Source organism: Alosa pseudoharengus, unplaced genomic scaffold, assembly GCF_046254945.1.
Source record: "Alosa pseudoharengus isolate Yale_2024_CS ecotype anadromous, Long Island Sound unplaced genomic scaffold, YU_APseudo_1.1 YU_APseudo_1.1_scf_23, whole genome shotgun sequence".
NCBI lineage: Eukaryota > Metazoa > Chordata > Actinopteri > Clupeiformes > Clupeidae > Alosa > Alosa pseudoharengus.
The window spans coordinates 17,627,579-17,647,788 of record NW_027468685.1 but is presented as its reverse complement, the minus strand read 5'-3'; the positions used below and the strand labels follow the sequence as shown (position 1 = coordinate 17,647,788).

The following is a 20,210-nucleotide window of genomic DNA, read 5'->3' as shown; positions in this document are numbered from 1 at the left end:
AATAGCATGACCGCACAGATGCCATATTTGTAGGATAGTGTGTCATTTTTTTGTTTATACTTTAGGTGCTCAACAACGTAGGTGTGCATCATGTTTATGAGTAATGTCATGATGATGTACTATATTTATGCTCTGTCTAGGTTGTCATGTTTCTATGATTAGATTGTAATCTTATTTGGATCATGCTATGTTGTGAAACTGAGTGAAATAAACCTATGTATATTTGTGTGAGCAAAATTTGTTGTTGTTGTTTAATACATGACTTGGCCTAAATGATTTGGCTGTCATTATGAAATGATCTGTGTTCATTTATGTAAAGATCCATTCCCTCACCCATAGAAGTACAGGAAACCAACTTAAGTAGGTAACCAACATTTATTTACCATTATCAACTTTACAATAAAACCAGTAACATCTTTAAACATTAGCAAAATAAAGAACAAAATCGGTCAAATGTATTTACAGAGACAAAAAAGCAGATCAAGGCTCACATTTAACACATAACAACTCTGCTTCTTTTAAAACTTCAAATGTGAACATAGCAAGCTCAAATGTGTTTCTTTTTTTCTGTTTAGCCAAGATGAAAATTAAATTGCGATTTTTTTAAACAAACAAGACAAAGCCTTCTGAATATTTAAAATGGTTCTCTATACACCACAAAATACTTAAATTTGGGTTAAAATATAGGAATGTAGAAAGTTGGCAAGTCTTTTGTCATCTTTTTCTCAATCTCCATTTTTTTTTTCTCTAAACAGTCACTTAATGAGGTGTTGGGCACCTCTCGCCTTCCTGTTGAACAAACATCTTTAGCATCTGCGAGTGTTTGGGAGATGCACAGCCTTCGACTCCAACTCTTACACACGTGTTCAACCCCCTTCTGACACTGAGTCCCATCTGTGTGGATGCAGCTGAGTTCCAGATCATTGAGCCATAATCAGGGAAGTGAACTAGTGAGTCTAGTTTTGTCTGTTGTTATTATTCTTAAAGAAAGTGGCACAAGGAGTCTTTTTTTCACATACATGTGTATATATACATATACATATATCCATGTATATATACATATGTATACATATACACATATATATAAATATATATATATATTTGTATTTTTTTTTTTTGAAAAACAGTTCGCGGTCCTTGTGAAGTACAATCACTCTTTCTGTTCGGATGGTGCGGGTGTTGAGCTGGTCTCCTCTGTTGGTTTTGTGGGCTCAGCAGGGGCGGCGGCAGCAGCAGCAGCCTCTTCCTTCTGGGGGGCTGGGGCCTCCTCAACCTTGGCAGGGGTCTCCTCCGCCTTGGGAGCTTCGGCCGCAGGGGCAGCTTCCTCGGCTTTGGCGGCCTCCTCCTTCTTCTCCTCGGCGGCAGGGGCAGCGTCCGCGGCGCCGTCCGCAGCTGGGGCGGTCTCTTCGGCCTTCTCCTCCACGGTGGCGACCGCCTCCTCCTTCACCTCCTTCTCCTTCTTGTTCTTCTTCAGGGAGATGCCCTTGAACTTGAAGGAGTTCTTCAGGGAGAACTTCTTCTTCTTCTTCTTGGGGGTCTCTTTGGTGGCCTCGCCCTCAGGCTTGGCGGCCTCACCCTCGGCAGCCGGAGCGGGTTCGATGGCATCGCTGGCACCCTCTTCTTTGGCGGCTTCGGCTGAGCCGTTGGTGGTGGCGGCAGCGTCGCCCTCAGCTTTGGCAGAAACATCACCATTGGTCTTGACATGACCATTCTCCTGGAGAGACACAAAGAGAATTGGGGAATTGAATATAGCGTTTATTTCTCAGAATGGTGCTTTTCACCGACATAAATTATTAAATATAAGCAATGTGCAGCCTCTGGGCAAAATAAGCCGAACTCAAATGATTTTAAACCACCGAGGTCGTCGACCAACATATCGTTGATGCATCGTGCATAATGAATGGATTTTAGGTGACGCCTTGCAGTACCTCGTGTAATCGTGGGGGGGCGACCTAACAACGCAGACATGCTGCGTGTGTGCAAGCGGTCGAGACAGCAGTCTTGAGACAAAAGGCTGGAATCGATCTGTGCATCGTTACGAATTCCATTATGATTCCCAAACGTTGTCGTCGACAATAAAGTCGTTTACAACGAGTTAACACACCGTCAAAAACATTTAACAACTAAATGCAACTTAAATATCTGAGATTTGACAACTTTTTAATTGAATATATCTTTGATATATCCAACCACTGCATGTAGACATGCATACTAGTCCCCCGTCTAGACTCGCCAGCTCATGCGTCTGCCAACGATGTCGCTCGCTCTAGAGCCATACTGTCACATGAAAAACATGGACAATTCTAATTATTTCATCGATACAAATTTTGGAACTATAGTCAACCCCAATCAAAATTGCCTGAACAGTTCTAAAATAGAAAAAAATAAAGCAATAGAAACGGTCTAATTTAGGCATTCTCCATCTTGTCTTGCACTTCGCTGCCAATCGAGTCCATTTAACCAGCCAGTCAACCAAAAACTGTTAATCATATAGGCCTATGTCCGCGACATTTTCACATTTCTACATATTCCACACTATCAACTGGGTTTTGATGGACAGCTCTCTACTTTTGGACACGCGCATCCCTCGAGTCTCCAACCTCTCCAAATCACAGAAGCGCGCAAGCCGGATTGACTCTTATCTGTAAGTAACAATATAGCCTTTTACAGCCTTAAGCAGTAAAATAACCAGGGTTCGTGTTTAGTTTTCCTATTTACAATTACAACAAAGCAGATACTGAGAGCGGAGCTCGGTCTGTGTCGATGTGGGTGTGTCGCCATAACAGCGTGGTGATAACCGAGGAGCCAGTGCCTACCTGTCCGTTTGTCTTGACGGCAGCCGGGTCAGCAGCGGCGGCTTTCCCCTCAACAGCCACTCCTCCCTTTGATGCCTGGGATCCCATAGCGATGAATTTGTTATTTTTATGTAAAGGAAATGAAAAGAATCTAAATCGGAGAGTTGAAAAATAAATCCAGCCCAAGGAGGGTGTTGTTCATCCAACGCTTAAAGGAATTTCTCTTTATTCCTTAAGAATGGGGGAAAAAAATTCAGACTTCTCCAGACCTCGTTATCCCCAGACCGTTCCTATCGTGAGAAGGAACCTACTACTACCAGTACCAGTTGAACAGCGCTTCAAGATAACCAAATGCACCACCTATGGGCGTGTCCCTACAAGTTTAACCAATCTGAGAAAACGAACTAGTTTCTCCGCCCAATTTTAGACCCCTCACCCCCCCTCCAGTTCCCACCCTCTAATGGCAAAGAGGCCTATGCCATTTTTAACATCATCATCATTTGGAATGCCGATCACTCTCCATACCGACGTTGTTAAATTAAAAATGATGAGGTATAATTTAACTGCTAGATGTTATGAATGGAAGTCGAATTCGTCGTGTTTTTGGAAACTGCTAAGCAGCAATAAAACGAAAGAAAGCTATAGATGGTCAATGTAGCCTACAATACATGGAGTAACCTCCACTGATCCTAGAGATATGCTAGCCTAATCACTTATCAGCCATTTAATATAGGCGATCTACTCCATCCTCGTAATGTAACTACCAGGTCCAAGACTAAAGTGTACAGAGTTTCATCAAGGACTGTAATCAAAGTATCTCTCTCTCTCTCTATATATATATATATATATATATATATATATGAGTGAGTGAGTATCAATTATACATTAAAAGTATGCTGCTAATGTTGATGTTGGAAGTTGTATGCCTCCGAACCTGTTGATTCTGGGTTTTATCTCTATCCCTTTTTACTTTTAGCTCTCTTGACCTTTTCATTTAAGAGAGTTGCCACATATTTTACCATTTTGCCTTTTCAGATTAAAATAGCCTCACAACACATTATGTCCTATACCAAAAATAATTTAAATCATTACAATACGCCCGTACATTGGGGGGTCTTGAACTGCGCCAAATGGTGTTACAGCTGCTTTAAATGGAAATAGTGCTGGTTTTTCTACACTCTACACTCATAAATCATCCCACCCTACTGTGGCCTTGTAGAATGACATAAAGTATCCACTGTCAGCAGAGGAATGCCAAGCACGCAAGCACTCACATAGAAATGTTCACCTCATTTGTGTCAGGGTTCTATTTCAGAACAACTCCAACCTCTTGGAGAGTGTGTGTAAGGGTTATGAGGCTTTAACTGCTCCTTTTAGCATCAGAAGGAGAATGCCATGAATAACCTCCTCTATTGAACACAAGGTGCTTCTTCTTTTTCTCCCTTTGGGGACTGGTGGATGGGACAAGGGTCTGTTGTGGGGCATCAATGCCTTTTTTCTGCTTTGTCGTTTGGTTTTGATTGGTTTCATAATTTCGCTCTCTTTTCTAAAAGCCAGTGTGTGTGTGTGTGTGTGTGTGTGTGTGAAATATCTTCTTTGTAGAGGGCAGCTAGCTGTGGAGCTGTTAGACGTCCAGGACGTGCCACACACTGGAGGTGTGGTCATTTCATACGTGTTTGGACGGCCTTGGCCAACGATCCATGTTGTGTCTCTTTTAAGTTTTTAAGTTTTAACCACCCCCCCCCCCCCCACACACACACACACACACACTGTCACCCACCACCACGTGCACAACAGTTATTGGCATTAAAGGCCAACCTAACGTCGAGTGATTTCTTTTGTTAGCTGGAAATGCTAATGAGTTGTGCTGATGGCCCGCTGATGGGACTGTAAATAGGCCGGCTATCAAACAGCAGTTTACCTCCAGACTGGTTGGGACCCAGCAGGAAGAATGCTGTGGTAGTGGTCGGGGAGGAGGAGATGGGTGTCCAACCCCCCCCCCCCCCCCCCACCCTCAGGCCTCAAAGACCGAATACCTGACCTTTGATTCTCCAGCAGAGACGTCATATGCCAGGTGGCATGACATAAACAAATATGCTCACATCTGCCATGTGGACCCTCTGAAGCCGATCAACAAACGTCTTTCAGAAGTGAATTAAGGGGTCAGCCCAGTAACCTTAGGTCAAGACACCATAGAGACAGTTCATGAACGTAAACCCTTTAAGTGACCAGTGGTCGTCCGTTAGTTTATTATTGCGACTTAATCATGAACTTCCTGTCCTTTCTTTACAAGTTCGAAATCCCCATTCCCATATACATTAATGGAAATTATCAATCTAGGCCAATGGGATTCAGGTCAAATATGCACAGCATATTGCTGAGTAAATGGAATTCTCAAGAGAGCACATTCCCATAAACCCTTGATAAGAACTGAAACCTTTTCATAAACTCATTATGGACCGTGAGATCCGTTTTTTTTTTTTGCACAGCGTGCAATCCGTTTTTTTTGACAATGTTACGATGTATCAAGCATGATGTGAGAGAGAGAGATAGCAACATCGATACAGTTCTCTGGGTAGTTTTGAAAACAGTAAGTATATGAAAATGGTCAGGCTTATGTTTTCTACTCTTTCACTTTTCTCTATCCCTCCCTCCCTCTGTCTCTCTCGATCTCTGGCCTTGAGGCTGTGGACTGATTTCAGCGACGCTCGACGTGGGGCATCTTATCACTCCCTTTTTTTCAACCCTTTGCGGAGTCAATGGCTCTTTTTGTTAGCTTGCCCGGATTTCATGCCTGAACACTGACTGAGATTTCTATCCTCAAAAGGCCCTATTGTTCTCCTTTCAGAAAGCCAACTGATGAGCATCACAAGTCGGGGTGCACGGAGGGGGAGGGAGGGAGATGAGTGAGTGAGTGAGTAACAGAGGGATAGAGAGAGAGAAAGAGAGAGAGAGATTGCATACATCAATGAATTCATAGCTTTCCAAGAAATTTCAATTGTTTGTATTAAGCTCTTACTGGCTCCTCCTATTGACTTAGTACGATCTCTTAGTACACAGAAAGAACTGAGACTTTTTTGTGTCACTTATCTTCTTAAAGCTTCAATTTTTTTGTCCCAAGGTTTTTTTTTATCAGTCTTTTGTCTTCAGCGGATGGGGTCAGCAACATGAGCTCCCCCTTCCTCTAATCTCTGGTGGTCATCGATCAATAAAAAGTGCTAAGATCCTGAGACGTGTGTCTGAGACAAAAGGAGCATATGGCGGTGCCTTCCACAAGACAGATGTCCAAGTTGGGGTGGACAAGCAAGAAAAATAATCTTGACTTTAGCTTTGAGTTTTAGCTTGGGCTGCGGCTAAAGGTTGAGGTCACAAGGTCAAGGGGCATTCTCTATTCTTTGATCGTCCTCACGTTTTGCATGTAGGCCTTGACGTGCCACTGAAAACATCAACATAAGATACTGTGAGGGAGGATGGCTGAGTAACACTGTGATATAGACGGACCTGTAGGCCCAAGACCACCATGATACCCTGCTGAAGCACATATTTAGCTATTCTGGCTGAAGGCTCGAATAGGCAGCTTCTCCCTCACAAGGTGATTTTTGCACAGCTGCTCCTCACCAAGGACAATCATGCACATAATCCGTGTCTGTTTACACTGACATCTGTAATTTGATTCAAAATGTACACTAATATTTAGTTTGGCTTCAAACATTGTGCTTTTCTTGTCCAGAGCCGATTAAGCAGAACATCACCTGTGTGGCTCTCCGTTTTTCCTGTAAAAGCCAGCCTGGCAGCCAGGGATGTCCCTGAAATTCTAGTGGTGACTGGGAAGTACTGTCTGTTTATCTCTGATGCCCTCTGCTTCCAGTTAGTTTCACTTCCCCAACCTCTATAAAGCTATGTCTTTGGATAAGATCACATGGCCTTCATGGCAGGGTGGTGGAGGAGCTGGAATGTACCTGAAACACCGCTGTGATGAAAGGGTGGCAGTTTCTGATTGAACAGAAAGAGCAGGCAGGGGGTTTCCATATTCTGGATTGTCAGACCGGTATTATATCTGTATGAGGTCATTTAAGGTAATCATTAGCTCAGGCGTTTCACTTTCGCACTCTCCGTTCAGCTACTGTTTGTTAGATGTGTGTTACTTGGCCTGTGTGAATGTGTTTGTTTATGTGTGTGTGTGTGTGTGTGTGTGTGTGTGTGTGAGAGAGAGAGAGAGAGAGAGAGAGAGAGAGAGAGAGAGAGATAGTGTTTTGTGTGGTTCTTTCAACACAAGCAGATTTATCTGGCTAAAATCAGGGGAAGTCCCAGAAACAGAGAGGGGAATCCAAAAAAACCCAACAACTGTAGTAGTAGTAGTAGTTCAATAGCATTTGATTTCAATGACATTTCAACATGAAAGTGAAAGTTTATTTTTTGTTACTTTTTATGGGCTTGCACTTCAAAATCTCTTTTCTGTTCAAACTTTGGACTCGCACTGGCTAGTTCTGAACCTGATGCACTCACACACACACACGCACACACACTATGATGGTGGGGGATGGTGACCCTGTCCAACCGCCATCCATCCGTCCACCACCTCACGGTCATCCCACCGTCCGCTAACAAACCCGTGCTAATGACCCTCCTCATGCGGCCATCTCGCCAAACGCTCCTCCATGTGTGCATGTCTTTGTCTCCCCAGCAATCTCTAAATGAGAAAAATGGTTTGTTTACCACGCAGCGACGAGATTTTGTGAATTAAATTAGGCCAACTGCTCTGAGCAGCGGCGGTGGCGGGTATTGAGAACAGATGTGTCTCTGTGTGTTTCTCGCACACACCTCTCTCCTTTCACCTCTTCTCATCCTCCTCTTGCTCTCTCTCTTTCTCTCTCTATCTCTTTCGACTCCCGTGGTCACTGTATACCAGTACGGTGGCCCACTACATAGATGGCGGCCATGTTAGAGCAACAACCCCATCGGAAAGACTGACAGAAAGAGAGAAAGAAAGAGTGAGAGATTGGATGAAAAAGGTGGGGGGTCTGTAGGCAGCTCCAGGCAGCAGATTGATACGTTGAAAACAATGTGACCACAGGTGAGGTAGGCAGATAACGTTCAGAGTGGCCGGCGCTTGTCTGAGCCATTTTGATGGACAGCGGAGTGAATGGATTTGGCAGTCTGATCTGACCAGCACCCCGTTTTTTCCTTTAGGCCTCTTTCTCTTTCTTTTTTTCCCATCTATCTATTTATTTTTTTGGTCTTTTCAGGCTTTTACTCTGTTGTACTTCGGTCTATCTATCTATTTCTCTCACTTTCTGTCTCTCTCTCTCTCACACACACACACACACACACCTATTCCTCTTCCCGTGCCTCTTGACAACTCAATGGTTTCAGGAAAGAGAAAGATAGAGAAAGAGAGAAGGAGAAAGGGAAAATGAGAGAAGAAGTGCTGAATGCGCTGCCATCCATGAAAGGATGAAAGGAGAAGCGTCTATTTTTGCTGTGCAGCGTGGGCTGAGCAGCCGTCCTCTACGCTCGAGAGTGTGCACGCGCGGGCACACACACACACACACACACACACACACACACACACACACACACACACGCACAAACAGTCACCCATGACAATGAGGAAGCAAGATCCATTTTTGGGAACCACGTCCATGACTAAAAGAGGCACGGTTTTACACTGGGATCATGTGCTTCTGCATCACCTATAACCCATCTCACCCAGAGAGGGAGAGAGAGAAAGAGAGAGAAAGAAAAGCTCGGAGGGGACACAGATTGGCTGGTTGACGGGTGTCTGCTGGGGATTCAGATCTAGAGATTAGCACTGCGTTTTTTTGGGGGGGATTATAATCCCTCGCTATTGTTATAATCACCAGGAGCCGTTCGTGGCAGTCAGCGTTTCCATTATGCAACAGCATTCCAATTAGTTTAACCTCTTAAAACACAGACAATGGATTATACAACAAGCCATGTAATAACACCATGGCTAATACAGTCACCTGGCAAAACATATTTGTGAGTTTGCACTGTATTTGAGAGCAATGGGCACAGGGTTTTTTTTAGGCAGTGTTATTCTGTGTCTGGTAAAGGTTTAGAGCACACAGGAGTGAGAGGAAGCTGGATGCAGGTTAGTGGTGCAGAGAACACAGATGGAGCTACAGCCTCAGTCCATGACATGCCAACCTGGATACATTTATATCAAGAAGAAAAAAACCCTACTTGCTACAGTGTGTGTGTGTGTGTGTGTGAGTGTGAATGTTTATGTGTCACCCTGTGAGTATTATTATAATTGCACCCTCCCCCCCTACACAGACACACGCGCGCACACACACACTGTTTACATCTGTTGTCATAGTAATAAGGTCAGTGGCACGCTTATATGTCAGAAGGGATTAATGCTTACTCATGACTATTTCACGCTGACCATCCGCTCTTCCCTTATTACAATGCATGTGCATGTGTGCGTGTGTGCGTGTGTGTGTGTGTGTGTGTGTGTGTGTGTGTATGTATGTGTGTGTGTGTCTGTACATAAGTGTGTGCTTGTGATGAGATTTTGCAGGGAAATGCTTGTAGTGTATTTCTGTATGTCCTGAAGCTAGGGATCTTTGTATTCTGTCTGTTTGTGTGAGTGTGTGTGTGTTGGGAGGGGGGCTGAGGAGGAAAAGACACTATGCACTGTCTGGGTCTCATTTACACCAGTATGACTAACATGAAATGGGACAAACACACACACACACACACACACACACACAATTAAAAACTGCACACACTCAGTCTGCAGTTGATCTTCCCCCTCAACTCAGTGTATAACCATGTCAATGTTTCTCTGTTGAGAGTGACTCCTAGCCCTTGAGCCACTGACACCAACAGCCCTCTTCTGGAGCACTCTCACTTTGTGACTGGGCACTGCAGCGCGGCTGGGCAGATTTGAGTGCAGAGCAAGAGCCCAAATGAGAGAGAGAGAGAGAGAGAATAGCAGGCATACTGATGAATGGGATGATGGCACACTAACCCACTAATGCTGCAGCTGTACTGCCAGTGGGTCTACTCTGTCCTACTGAACCATGCGCCTTCAACACACACACACCTCTCCCCTACCCTACCCTCCACACACACACACACACACACACACACACACACACACACACACACACACACACATTCATTAGCTCCATAATGTTACTTAACTTCACAATAGGGTGTGTTACAGCTCAGACCAGCTCTTTGTGGGGGGTAAAAAACAGATAAACACAAAACACACACACAGAAACACACACACAAACAGATCATTAGTCTGACTGAATGAATACCCTTCAGTTCCTTAAAAAATGATATCAGGATGGTCAACAGGGGCAGGGTGGTGTGACAAGGGGGGGGGGGGGGGGGTGGGGCTGCCATTTTGGAGCAATGGAGCCAGAGCAATTTACTCAGTGTCTTAGCATACAGAGAGGTGCATTAAGAAGGGCAGTCCCTGTGTGTCCTGCCGAGAGAGAGATAAGCTCGGGGTTTTCGGTTGACAGAGGCTAAATCTAATTAATGACAAATGGACAGACTGCAAAACCTACCCAGTGTGTGTGTGGGGGGGCATGTGGATGGGTGGGGGGATGGGTTTTGTGTACTGTACATTGGATGATAAGGTAGTGAGTGTGTGGGGGGTGGGAGAGTTGTGGGGGTAGGGTGGTGTTAGTAGGGGTTTTCGCATGGAGGTCAAATAGTGTGGATGAGGTGTTGAGTGTGTTGGGGTGGGGGTGGTATCTACCACTAACAGGGACTGTTTGGCATCAAACATCCTCATTCTGTTTCTCTCTCTCTCTCTTTTAATCGCACTGGGATCTTTGAGAGATTCTCTGTCTCTTTCTTGCTCTCTCCCCTTCTCTTTATTGCTCTGAGATGCATATCTCATGCCCTCAAATTTAGACTCAGGGCTTTCTCCCTGCACATCATTCTCTCGCTCTTCCTCTCCTTCTCAGCCCTATATCCTTAATTGTCTCCATCCCTTTTTTCTCTCCTTCCTTTAAGAATGCCCCCCCCTATCTCTCTCTCTCTCTCTCTCTCCCCCTCTCTCTGCCCCTCCATCCCTTTTCATTCGGCTTTCCGTGTTTCCCTTCTTCTCTAAACTTAGGGGTTTCATTCAGTGTGCAGAGTGCAGATTTGGACGTGTGAAATTCCCCCTGCAATGGCACGCCATTTTTCCTTTTCCCAAGGTGAGTGGCACCAACCCCCCCCCCCCCCCCCCCCCCCCCCCCCCCCCCCCCCCCCCCCCCCCCCTCATTAAATCCCCTCTTTTCTTTCCTCTGAAGGCAGCCAGAGGATGAGCGGAATGGGGGAGTGGGCCCAGGTCATTATCGACATCTTTTGTGGAGGGTTTTAAGACTTGCGTCAAAAATACCTCTGCGTTTTTTTCTTTCCCCCAAACGTGTACTGCAGTCAAAGTAGGTCACTATCGAACCTCTAGATTAACCCCCCACTACACACACGCAAGAGTGTTCTTACATGTACTTTTTTAAGCATCAGTCTGTCACCCTGGTGGATCATTCTAGAAAAAGGAAAGCATTGTTTCTCCTCACAGACCCATGTGTGTGTGATGTGTAGTGTTAAAATCTGCTTTTATCACCGAGTGCCCATCTTAAAAATAGAAGCTGTGAAGGAGCAACTCTCTGTGATGCCACTCGAAAGAATGCAAACTCCAGTTCTTCCCGGTGACAAAGAGAGCTGCTATTTCACACGCTTGCGGCTGGCTCCATTCACTACAAAGAGAGCAGAAAGCGCCTCAAAAAGGCCCACTTAGATCCATGTCAATGTGTCTAGAGCTGTTGATTAGCGAGAAACTCAGAGGCTAACATCATTAACGAACAAGGTCACTTTAATCAAATTACTTAGGACATAGCTGCTTTTGATCACGCCAGGGTCCTTGCTTGTGTCCACATCAATGGTCCTATTAGGTTGGCGATCACTGTCCAGTCTGACTTGGCAGTGACCGTACCAACCATCAAACCTGGCAAGTAATAGCTAGTACTGTGCCATAATTAGGCAAACACCACATCTGAACAACTGTTTGTGGACGCGTGTAGATCTAATTAAAAGTTCAAGCGCGCCTCCTCAATGACAGAGATTGTTGTCTTTTTCTTCTCTGGCAACAATACTAAGCTTTGTATGACAAAGTCATTAAAAAAGCTCTCTTTAGTGCAGAAAAAAAAAGAGCAAACCAACAATTCAGCTATTCTCAGTTTTTTTATATCCCTCCTCAAACAAGTCCGGCTTTGTGAGGCTGTGGGCTTTGAAGTGAATGAGATGCAGTAAGGACCTAGAGCAGAGAGAGAGACCGGGGTTGCCAAGGGCCTTCGTTTAAACAATCCCCTGCATAGCAGATAAGCCTTCCTGATGTCAGATAATATGTGTGTGTGTGTGTGTGTGTGTGTGTGTGTGCTTTGCTGGCATGTTTCAGTGGAACGACCACAACTTTTGTTTACGGATTTCAAACAGTTTTGCATCCTTCTCTTGAGGAATTATGTATGACGTTAGCCATGACCATGTGAGCACTGATACGATCTGAGTTTCACTGTGTTTTTTGACCACATGTTTCGCTCTAATTTCCAGGTATGTGTCTAAGGAGACATGCATTCTCATAATTTGTTTAAGGGCTGTCCAGTTCCACCACATTAGACATGTTTGCAGCAGTCCAAGTCATAGACAAACATACACATTCATGCCTCTTTGGGGAGGCTTCTCAATTCAATATATCTTCCAACTTAAAGAGAGTTCTGTTATAACTGTCGCAGAGCGCCCTACGCATAAAGTGCCAGTGCTTGTCTGAGTTTCTGTTAAATGAGCATTTAAAGGCCCCATCAATTGGAGCATTTATCTATTCAAATTGGGAGAACCAATCAAATATTGATCTGGCTAAAGCACTGACACGAGTAGTGCATTGGCATAAACAGAACTAAGAAATATTTTTCTCTCTCCGTCTCTGGTTCTCACAGGAATGAGAGGCTAGCTGCAGCTGGAGAGAAGTGGTTCTCTGGTGCCCTAAAGCATAGCTGTGCTGTGGTCTCTCTGCTGAGCTGATAAAGAGAGACACACAGACACCCCCTGTGCAGCCAGGACTGGTCGAGTCCTGAGCTTGCCAGTCGTTCAGTGGAGATTAGCACCCATTGCTATTTAAATAGGGGCTTGCATTTACCCATGGTGCTGACCCTAAATGCCTGGGAGAATGGATGCTTCAGCAAGAAGTCATGAATAACTCAAATCCACCCATTCGGCATGCATACCACACTGATATTTACACATCATAAACAGTGAGACGGCATAGATTGACATGGAAAACACTGGATCTCTGTAATGTGTGTGTTTTAGAAACAGATGATGACAGTTTGGGTAATTGTTTTGTTGGAAACACCAACGACAATCCATGAAATACATGCGTCCAAAAAATACAAGCGTGAAAAAACATACCAAAAATGTAACAGCGTTGACAAGCCTCATTCTGTATGACAGTATGGATGTCCTTGAAAAACAGCCTTGGGACAGTGTTTACAGCAAGAAAAAACAGAGAGAGATAACATGAAAGATTTACAAGGCCCAGCCTGTTGTTTTGGCAAGTAAATGCATAAGCTTTGCGTCCAAAACACAGTGTCTGTTACTACTATGGAATTTGGGGAATGCTTGGAATTCCTGCGGAATACTGATCATCTGAGTTACAGACTTGCTGGGTGTCTTGGCTCTGCTTGAGGGGAGCTGTTTTTGGGTGGGTGTGGGGGGTGCATTCTTGTTCTCAGCCTGGAGAACTGTAACAACGTGGTACTGAAACCTGAAACATTTAATGTGTCGGCCGCTATTTCCTCAAAGGGTTCTGAAATGGGAGTTTGAAAGGAGGGCATCGTTGAGCTTTACAGCTGCGATCCTGAGCTGACGATGCATGGATGGGTTGACTCAGATGGGTGATCAAGAGACTATTGTCTCCAAGCTAAAGACAGGCTTTAAGTGTGCTAATTTCTGACTCTGTAGCACTGGTTGCTTGGGCAATGCTGCGTCAGTCTGGATTTGACCAGAACTCTCTTACCTCTCCGAAAACAACAACAACAAAAAACCTTGCTTCAGTCCTACCAGTTTGTACCACCAGTCTTTCCAGAACAAGCATTTACAATAATTAATCCTTTTAAAATATTTAATATGCCTAGGGTCAGTTACAGAGCAGTGAGGTCTGTATACATGATAAATGAATAAGTTAGTTAAGTGTAGAGAATAGAACATAATGTTTAAAGCCACCTGAGGTATATGTTGCAAAGAGGTACAGAGTACTGTAGACATTTTGTGAATATGTTTTCAATTAAAGAATAGAAATAAAAGACAGTCAATCGATAAGAACTTATTGGAAGGAATTAATACTGATATGCTGTTACACAATAAATTCATGGTGTCCAGCTTAACAATCAAATGTGCACTAACTAAGGTCTGCCTCGCCAACCCCTGACTATCGGCATGCTGTTGTTATGGCAGATTTAGGAGCATTGTCTGCATCCTCATTAGTCATGCTGCCCTGCTCACAGTCTGACCATTAAAGCACAATCAGGGACACGAGAGAGAGAGAGAGAGGGAGAGGGAGAGAGAGGGAGGGGGGGCACTTTATCAGGGCCATTGGTAAGAGCCTCATTGGTTCTCTCTCTATCATACGGATCACAGGGGAATCCTTCATTTCGCGCTTGCACTCGCTTTCTTCTCAATCAATTTAGGGTGTGTGTGTGTGTGTGTGTGGGGGGGGGAGGGGTGTGAAAGCAGGGTGTGGGAGATTGGGTAGTGGTGGGAGGGGGGTATTTATTCAATACTCCTGCATTCGTTTTCGTTTTTTTCCTCCTCTCTTTTAAACCCATCTGTCAATAGAGGCTGTTTGCTTAATGCTCTCCTCCTCTTTCTCAGTCCTCTTGCACCCTCCCCCCACTCCCTGCCTCGTGCCCTCACCCGTGGGCATGGGTACCTCCTGCACACACACACACACACACCCCTCCTTGTGCCAGTTGGTGGTAGTGGTAGTAATGTGTGTTTGTGTATATGTGTGTGTGTGTGTGTGTGTGTGTATGTGTGTGTATGTGTGAGGCATGGTGATGGCATGGCGTACAGTAAAGACTTTACAGTAAAGTGTTGTTGTGAATTGCGTCCAGGCAGCGCTGTGCTGAGTCAAGAACACTGGCCCTGTGTTCAATGGAAACAATAGGAGGGGTGTGTGTGTGTGTCTGTGTGTGTGCGTGTGTGTGTGTGTGGTCGGGTTGGCTGGGGGGAGGGGCTCAGCAACACCCCGACAGCTGGGACCAGGCTTGGCAAAGCCAGAGCAGCAGACAGTCGAGTCAAAGCCATACAAACACACCACACACACACACACACACACAATAAAAAGACAAACATGCAAACAAAACAAACAACACAGAAAATATCTCAACCATGCATCACAAAACACACACACACACTCACATACCCAAACACAGAGATGGGCAAATATATAATTTAGGCACTTAAACTCAAATACAGCCTAAAATGTAGACAGTATTTGTCGTCCACACACAGCCAAGCTTGGCAACCACTGGCTGCAGTGCCAGCATTAATTCTGCTCTTGCATAGTCTCCCCCTGCCCACCGCCTCACAATGGCAAAGCCCATGCCGGCTGAGCCTAACCAATCACAGAGTGTCAAGTCAGTCTACGCTTAACAACCATTTTTTTTGGGCCAATCACAGACAATTCTGTGAATGCTGAGCAACCATCAGTGGAGGGGTAGAGGGGGGTTGCGGTGTGGTGTGTTGGGTGGGTGAGTGGATGGAGGTTGTGGCTGGGAAGGGGATAGGCGGCCATTGCGGAGGTCAAGAGTGCTTCACTGTGCATCTCTTCCAACACTATTTATTATTCTGGAAGACTATGTGGTTCAGTGGTCTATCTCTGTGTGTGTGTGTAGGTAGGTGTAGGTGTGTGGATTGTGTGTGTGTGTAGGTATGTATGTGAAATCCTATCTGTATTGTTTCTTTGTTTGTGTGTGTGTGTGTGTGTGCGTGAAGAAGTGGCACTTACAGTGTTTTTGAGTCATAGGATGTTTTGATAAAGGTGACGATAGCAGAGAGAGAGAAAGAGAGAGAGAGAGAGAGAGAGAGATGGAGCGAGACACGCCAGCTGTAACAGGGCGGCATAACTCTTTCATGATGTAGCATCGCAGGCGGAGCAGATGCATCTATCTGTGCTTTGTCATCAGTTTTCTGGGGGGCTGGGAATAGCTCAGCGGGGTAGATTTAGGGATATGGCCCCACGCCCGCTTACACTGAGGGTGAGTGTTGCAGGGGCAGACAGAGAGAGAGGGGGGGGGGGGGGGGGTTGTGGAGTTGGGGGACTGCGTAAACAAAATCTCCCATAAAACTCACAGGAGCTAGTATAGAAGTGTTCTTTCATCATGTTTTACAGTGCCCAGCGTTTACCAAAAATCATAAAATAACACATTTCCCGTTTTCCATACTGTAACTTGGCGAAGTCCTTGTCAGCAGAGATTGTTCTGTTTGAGTATCTAAATCAATTTGTGTTGTCACAAGTAGTGAACTACGTCATTTGTATGGGCATCCCAACAGCAAAACTATACTTGCACACTGCATGCTATGCTCCACAGAAAGTGAGTTACTGTATTGAGACTCCGCAGGAAGGGTCTTTTTGGGCTAGTCACCTCTCCAGGTATGAGTAAACTGTGATAAAAAAGGGTATAGTTCCTTAAGTGTCTGTTCTAAAACATATAATTATATCTATAAACCATATAATTGTCACTATACAGTATGTCCATTTCTTTATGAATAACTCAAGCCAGAAAGGAGACATTTCATTTGAACTTTGCTATGATAAGGTTTGCCGAAGAGTATGACTGCAAATTATGTTAAGCCGTTACCTGTAAACACATGAGCCTTGCACATATTTTAAATAACAGCCTTACAATGGGGAGTTTGTGCAGTAGATTGAGAGAGCCGTTGACACACACATACACACACGCAGACACCACATACACCACACTCTCAAACAGACACCACACTCTCTCACACATACAGACACACAGACACCACACTCTCTCACAAATACACACACACACACACACACACAGATACCACACTCTCACACAGACACACACTCTCACACAGACATACACACACACACACTCTCACACAGACACAATCTACCTAATGTTTTTCAAACCACATTTTACCCAGGTCTGATATACTGCAGTGTCGTCTCTTGAAATGACAGATTCCCCAAGATGGCTGCCAGCTGTGTGATATCTCATAAATCATCCATGCCACACAGACACAGCGCCATTTCATCTTTAATGACGGTGATATTCATTTAATGCACTGTCCCCCCCTCCTCCCTACCATGCCTTGTTAAATTTAGCTGAGGAGAGTGGCACGTGTTTGTTATACAGTTGTGCTGTTATACTGTTGTACATTCTGTTTTAGTTTATATAGAATATTATGACAGTATTATGGCTGTTGGTGCTACTGTATTCTGTTGATCTAAAGGCAGTTTATACTAAATGTGATTACAATACTTTGAATCCAAGGTAAAGGTATGCATGACATAAAAAACAATAATGAACCAGATATAACTCCTGTGTGTTAATGTGTTTTAGCTACACTAGCTATATTTCTATTTTTCGCTAAATTTGTTGAATGTCAGCAATTTGCCCATCACAGCTAACACAGCTGCATTTAGTTGCTGTAGAAACGCTGTCTTCATCATTATCTTTTGTTCTGAATTCAAGCCATAGATGTACTCATGTGCTTCAGAGGAGGCTGTCGAAAAGCAATACTGGCTCCATACGCTTTTGTCTCGGCTAGCCGCTTGCCACGCAGGAGCCACAGGGTCTCTGAGACACCTGAAGTGGAGATGCTCTTTCTCCATCTCTCTTCTCCTCTCCACTTCAAACGGCTCGCCCACCCTAACAAAAAGCTTGAGAGAGGGGGAATGCGACTCCATTCTATGTGGACCACGGCTCTCCCCATCACTCTCTCTCTCTCCCTCGCTCACCCAAGTCCATTGCCAGCTGCACACGAGACGTGAAAGAGAATTCATAATCTAGAGCCTGTGAAGACAGAGAGGAAGAGAGAGAGAGAGAGAGAGTGAGAGATGGAAGGAGAGAGAGAGAAAGAGAGAGAGAGAGAGAGAGAGGGGAGGGGAAGACTCAGAGGAGAAAGTGTTGACCTAATTCTGTGCAAATGGCTGTTGCTGCTGCTCTGCTGTGGTAGGCAGACTCTCCCTCTCTCTTTCTTTCGCTCCTTCTCCTTCTCGAGCTGCTTTTGTAAATTTAATGCCTGAAAGTAGACTTCACAGGGCTCGGTGCTGCCACTCGCTCTTCCTCTTGGGCCTCCTCATCCTCGCTGTGCTTCTGCTGCCGCTCTCCAGCTCCTGGCTTTGTAGTTGCCGCTACCGTTCTGCATGCTAAGAGCATGTGGAGCTAACGGTGAAACACACACACACACACACACACACACGCACACACACACACACACACACACACACACACAAACACACACACACACACACACAAACTCACTCACTCACTCATATGCATGTACTGTAAATAGCCCGCTCACACACACACATACCCACAACACACACAAAGAGAAACATGAAGAGTACAGTTAACTGGGCCACTAAGCAAGTGCCAAGGAGTAATTAGAGAATGCTTACAAAAGCGATTACAAGAAGAAAAAGAAAAAACGGTGAAAAAAATCCCAAAGTAATCAGGAGTTGGGAACGTATGGCTCATGAGCCAGATATGGTTCATTTGTTGATTGCATGTGGCTTGCAGAAAAAGTGGAGATATTTTTCATCACAATAAATGAGCGGATAAATTACGCAAATATTACACTATTGTGTCAATCCAACATAAAACACCACAGACTGCACTAGGTCAAATGTCACTATGAAATGTGATTAATCAGCGTTAAATTTGAATGTTATTATTTCTGCAATTAATAAACACGTTATTTTGACAGCCCTAATTAGATAGATAGATAGATAGATAGATACTTTATTGATCCCCAGGGGAAATTCAAGAAATTATTCAAGAATTATTACCCTTTCATGCTTTTATGTACTATCACCTTGTGTATTTTATGTTTTCTTCTTCTTATTATTTTATTATTATTCTTTACTTTTTGACTATTGTCCTTCTATGGTTTAATCAGCTATTCCTGCTCTGATGCTACAGTACCTGCAAGTCCCCATATGGCATCAGAGCAGAGTAATTGACAGGCATGCAAGAGAGGTATGCTACAGGTAACACCTTGTGCAAGGACAATAGGATCATAAGAGTGAATAAGGAGTGTGCCATTCAATAGTAGACACCGCAAATTACAATATGACAACTAAAGATATTTTGGTATTTATGGCTCTTCCAGCTAAAAAGGTTCCCGATCCCTGGCATAGACTTCACATTCCCTATACATAGCCCTGTCATTGTTATACGGCCTGTGTAAAAAAAGATAGATAGATAGATAGATACTTTATTGATCCCCAAGGGGAAATTCAAGAAAAACACAATTTCTACAATTAAATGTCTGCTAGAGGCTCATAAACACTCATCACTCATCGCTTTGTGTGTTTGTGTGTGTGTGTGTGTGTGTGTGTGTGTGTGTGTGTGTGTGTGTGGTTGCGGTTGCTCTTGGTGTAGCAGAAAAAGACAGCGATATCATCAATAATGGATTGGATCACATCGCCACTAGTGGAGACTCGGGTCAGGAAATGAGTGCTGAAAACAAGCGGCAGTTCGGCTCTGATAGGATTTCCGAAGAGACCAGAGGCAGAGCGCGTAATCAAATTCCCCGAGCCGAGTTTTGGACCGCTACTCACTCGAGAAATGTTTTAGCTCATCTCCCTCAATCATAGGGGCCATGCCTCTATGGGAGTGCAGGGGCCTCTGTCTGCATAAAACAGGCCGGCGGTGAACCAAACGTGTTTTATATTCCGCATACAGGTCCCAGAAGGCCACGGTGTCCTATTCAGTTTGTGGAGAGGAAGAGTGTGTGTGTGTGTGTGTGTGTGTGTGTGTGTGTGTGTGTGTGTGTGTGTGTGTGTGTGTGTCTGTGTGTGTGCATGCGTGCGTGCGTTTGCGCGTGTGTGTGTGTGTATATGTGTGTGAATTAGAATATGTATATACACTGTATATATGACAATGAATGCTGTGGTTCTACAACTCATATCATCTCTTCTGCTCGGAGGACTGGTCCTGGATCAGTGCCAGAAGCCAAGCGTAGGCATGGGGTGTCAGGACTGATAACCATGCATTCTGCAGAGAAGCAAGAGAGAAAAAAGAGAGAAAAGAGAGAAAGAGAAAGAGAGAGAAGGGAAGGGAAAGATGTGAGAGAGCAGGTAGAATGGATGAGATGAGAGGAAGTACAGAGAGGAGAGAGGAG

The 20,210-nt window shown here is 44.6% G+C and overlaps 1 protein-coding gene across 1 annotated transcript; it reads right to left on the bottom strand.

Annotated features, from left to right (window-relative positions):
- Nucleotides 1-356: 356 nt before the first annotated feature.
- On the bottom strand, nt 357-3,096 carry LOC143140762 (MARCKS-related protein 1-B-like). Its single transcript, XM_076301853.1, has 2 exons — nt 2,817-3,096; nt 357-1,714 (listed from the first exon to the last, which is right to left on the bottom strand). Exons 1-2 carry the CDS (start codon nt 2,901-2,903, stop codon nt 1,151-1,153), a joined length of 651 nt encoding a protein of 216 aa, XP_076157968.1. The 5' UTR covers nt 2,904-3,096; the 3' UTR covers nt 357-1,150.
- Nucleotides 3,097-20,210: the final 17,114 nt, after the last annotated feature.

Bases quoted from the DNA above. Each gene is read 5' to 3' on its own strand.
- LOC143140762 (XM_076301853.1), bottom strand. From the start codon at position 2,903: ATGGGATCCCAGGCATCAAAGGGAGGAGTGGCTGTTGAGGGGAAAGCC. The intron at 1,715-2,816 runs GTAGGCACTGGC...GTGTCTCTCCAG, and splicing joins CCGTCAAGACAAACGGACAG to GAGAATGGTCATGTCAAGAC.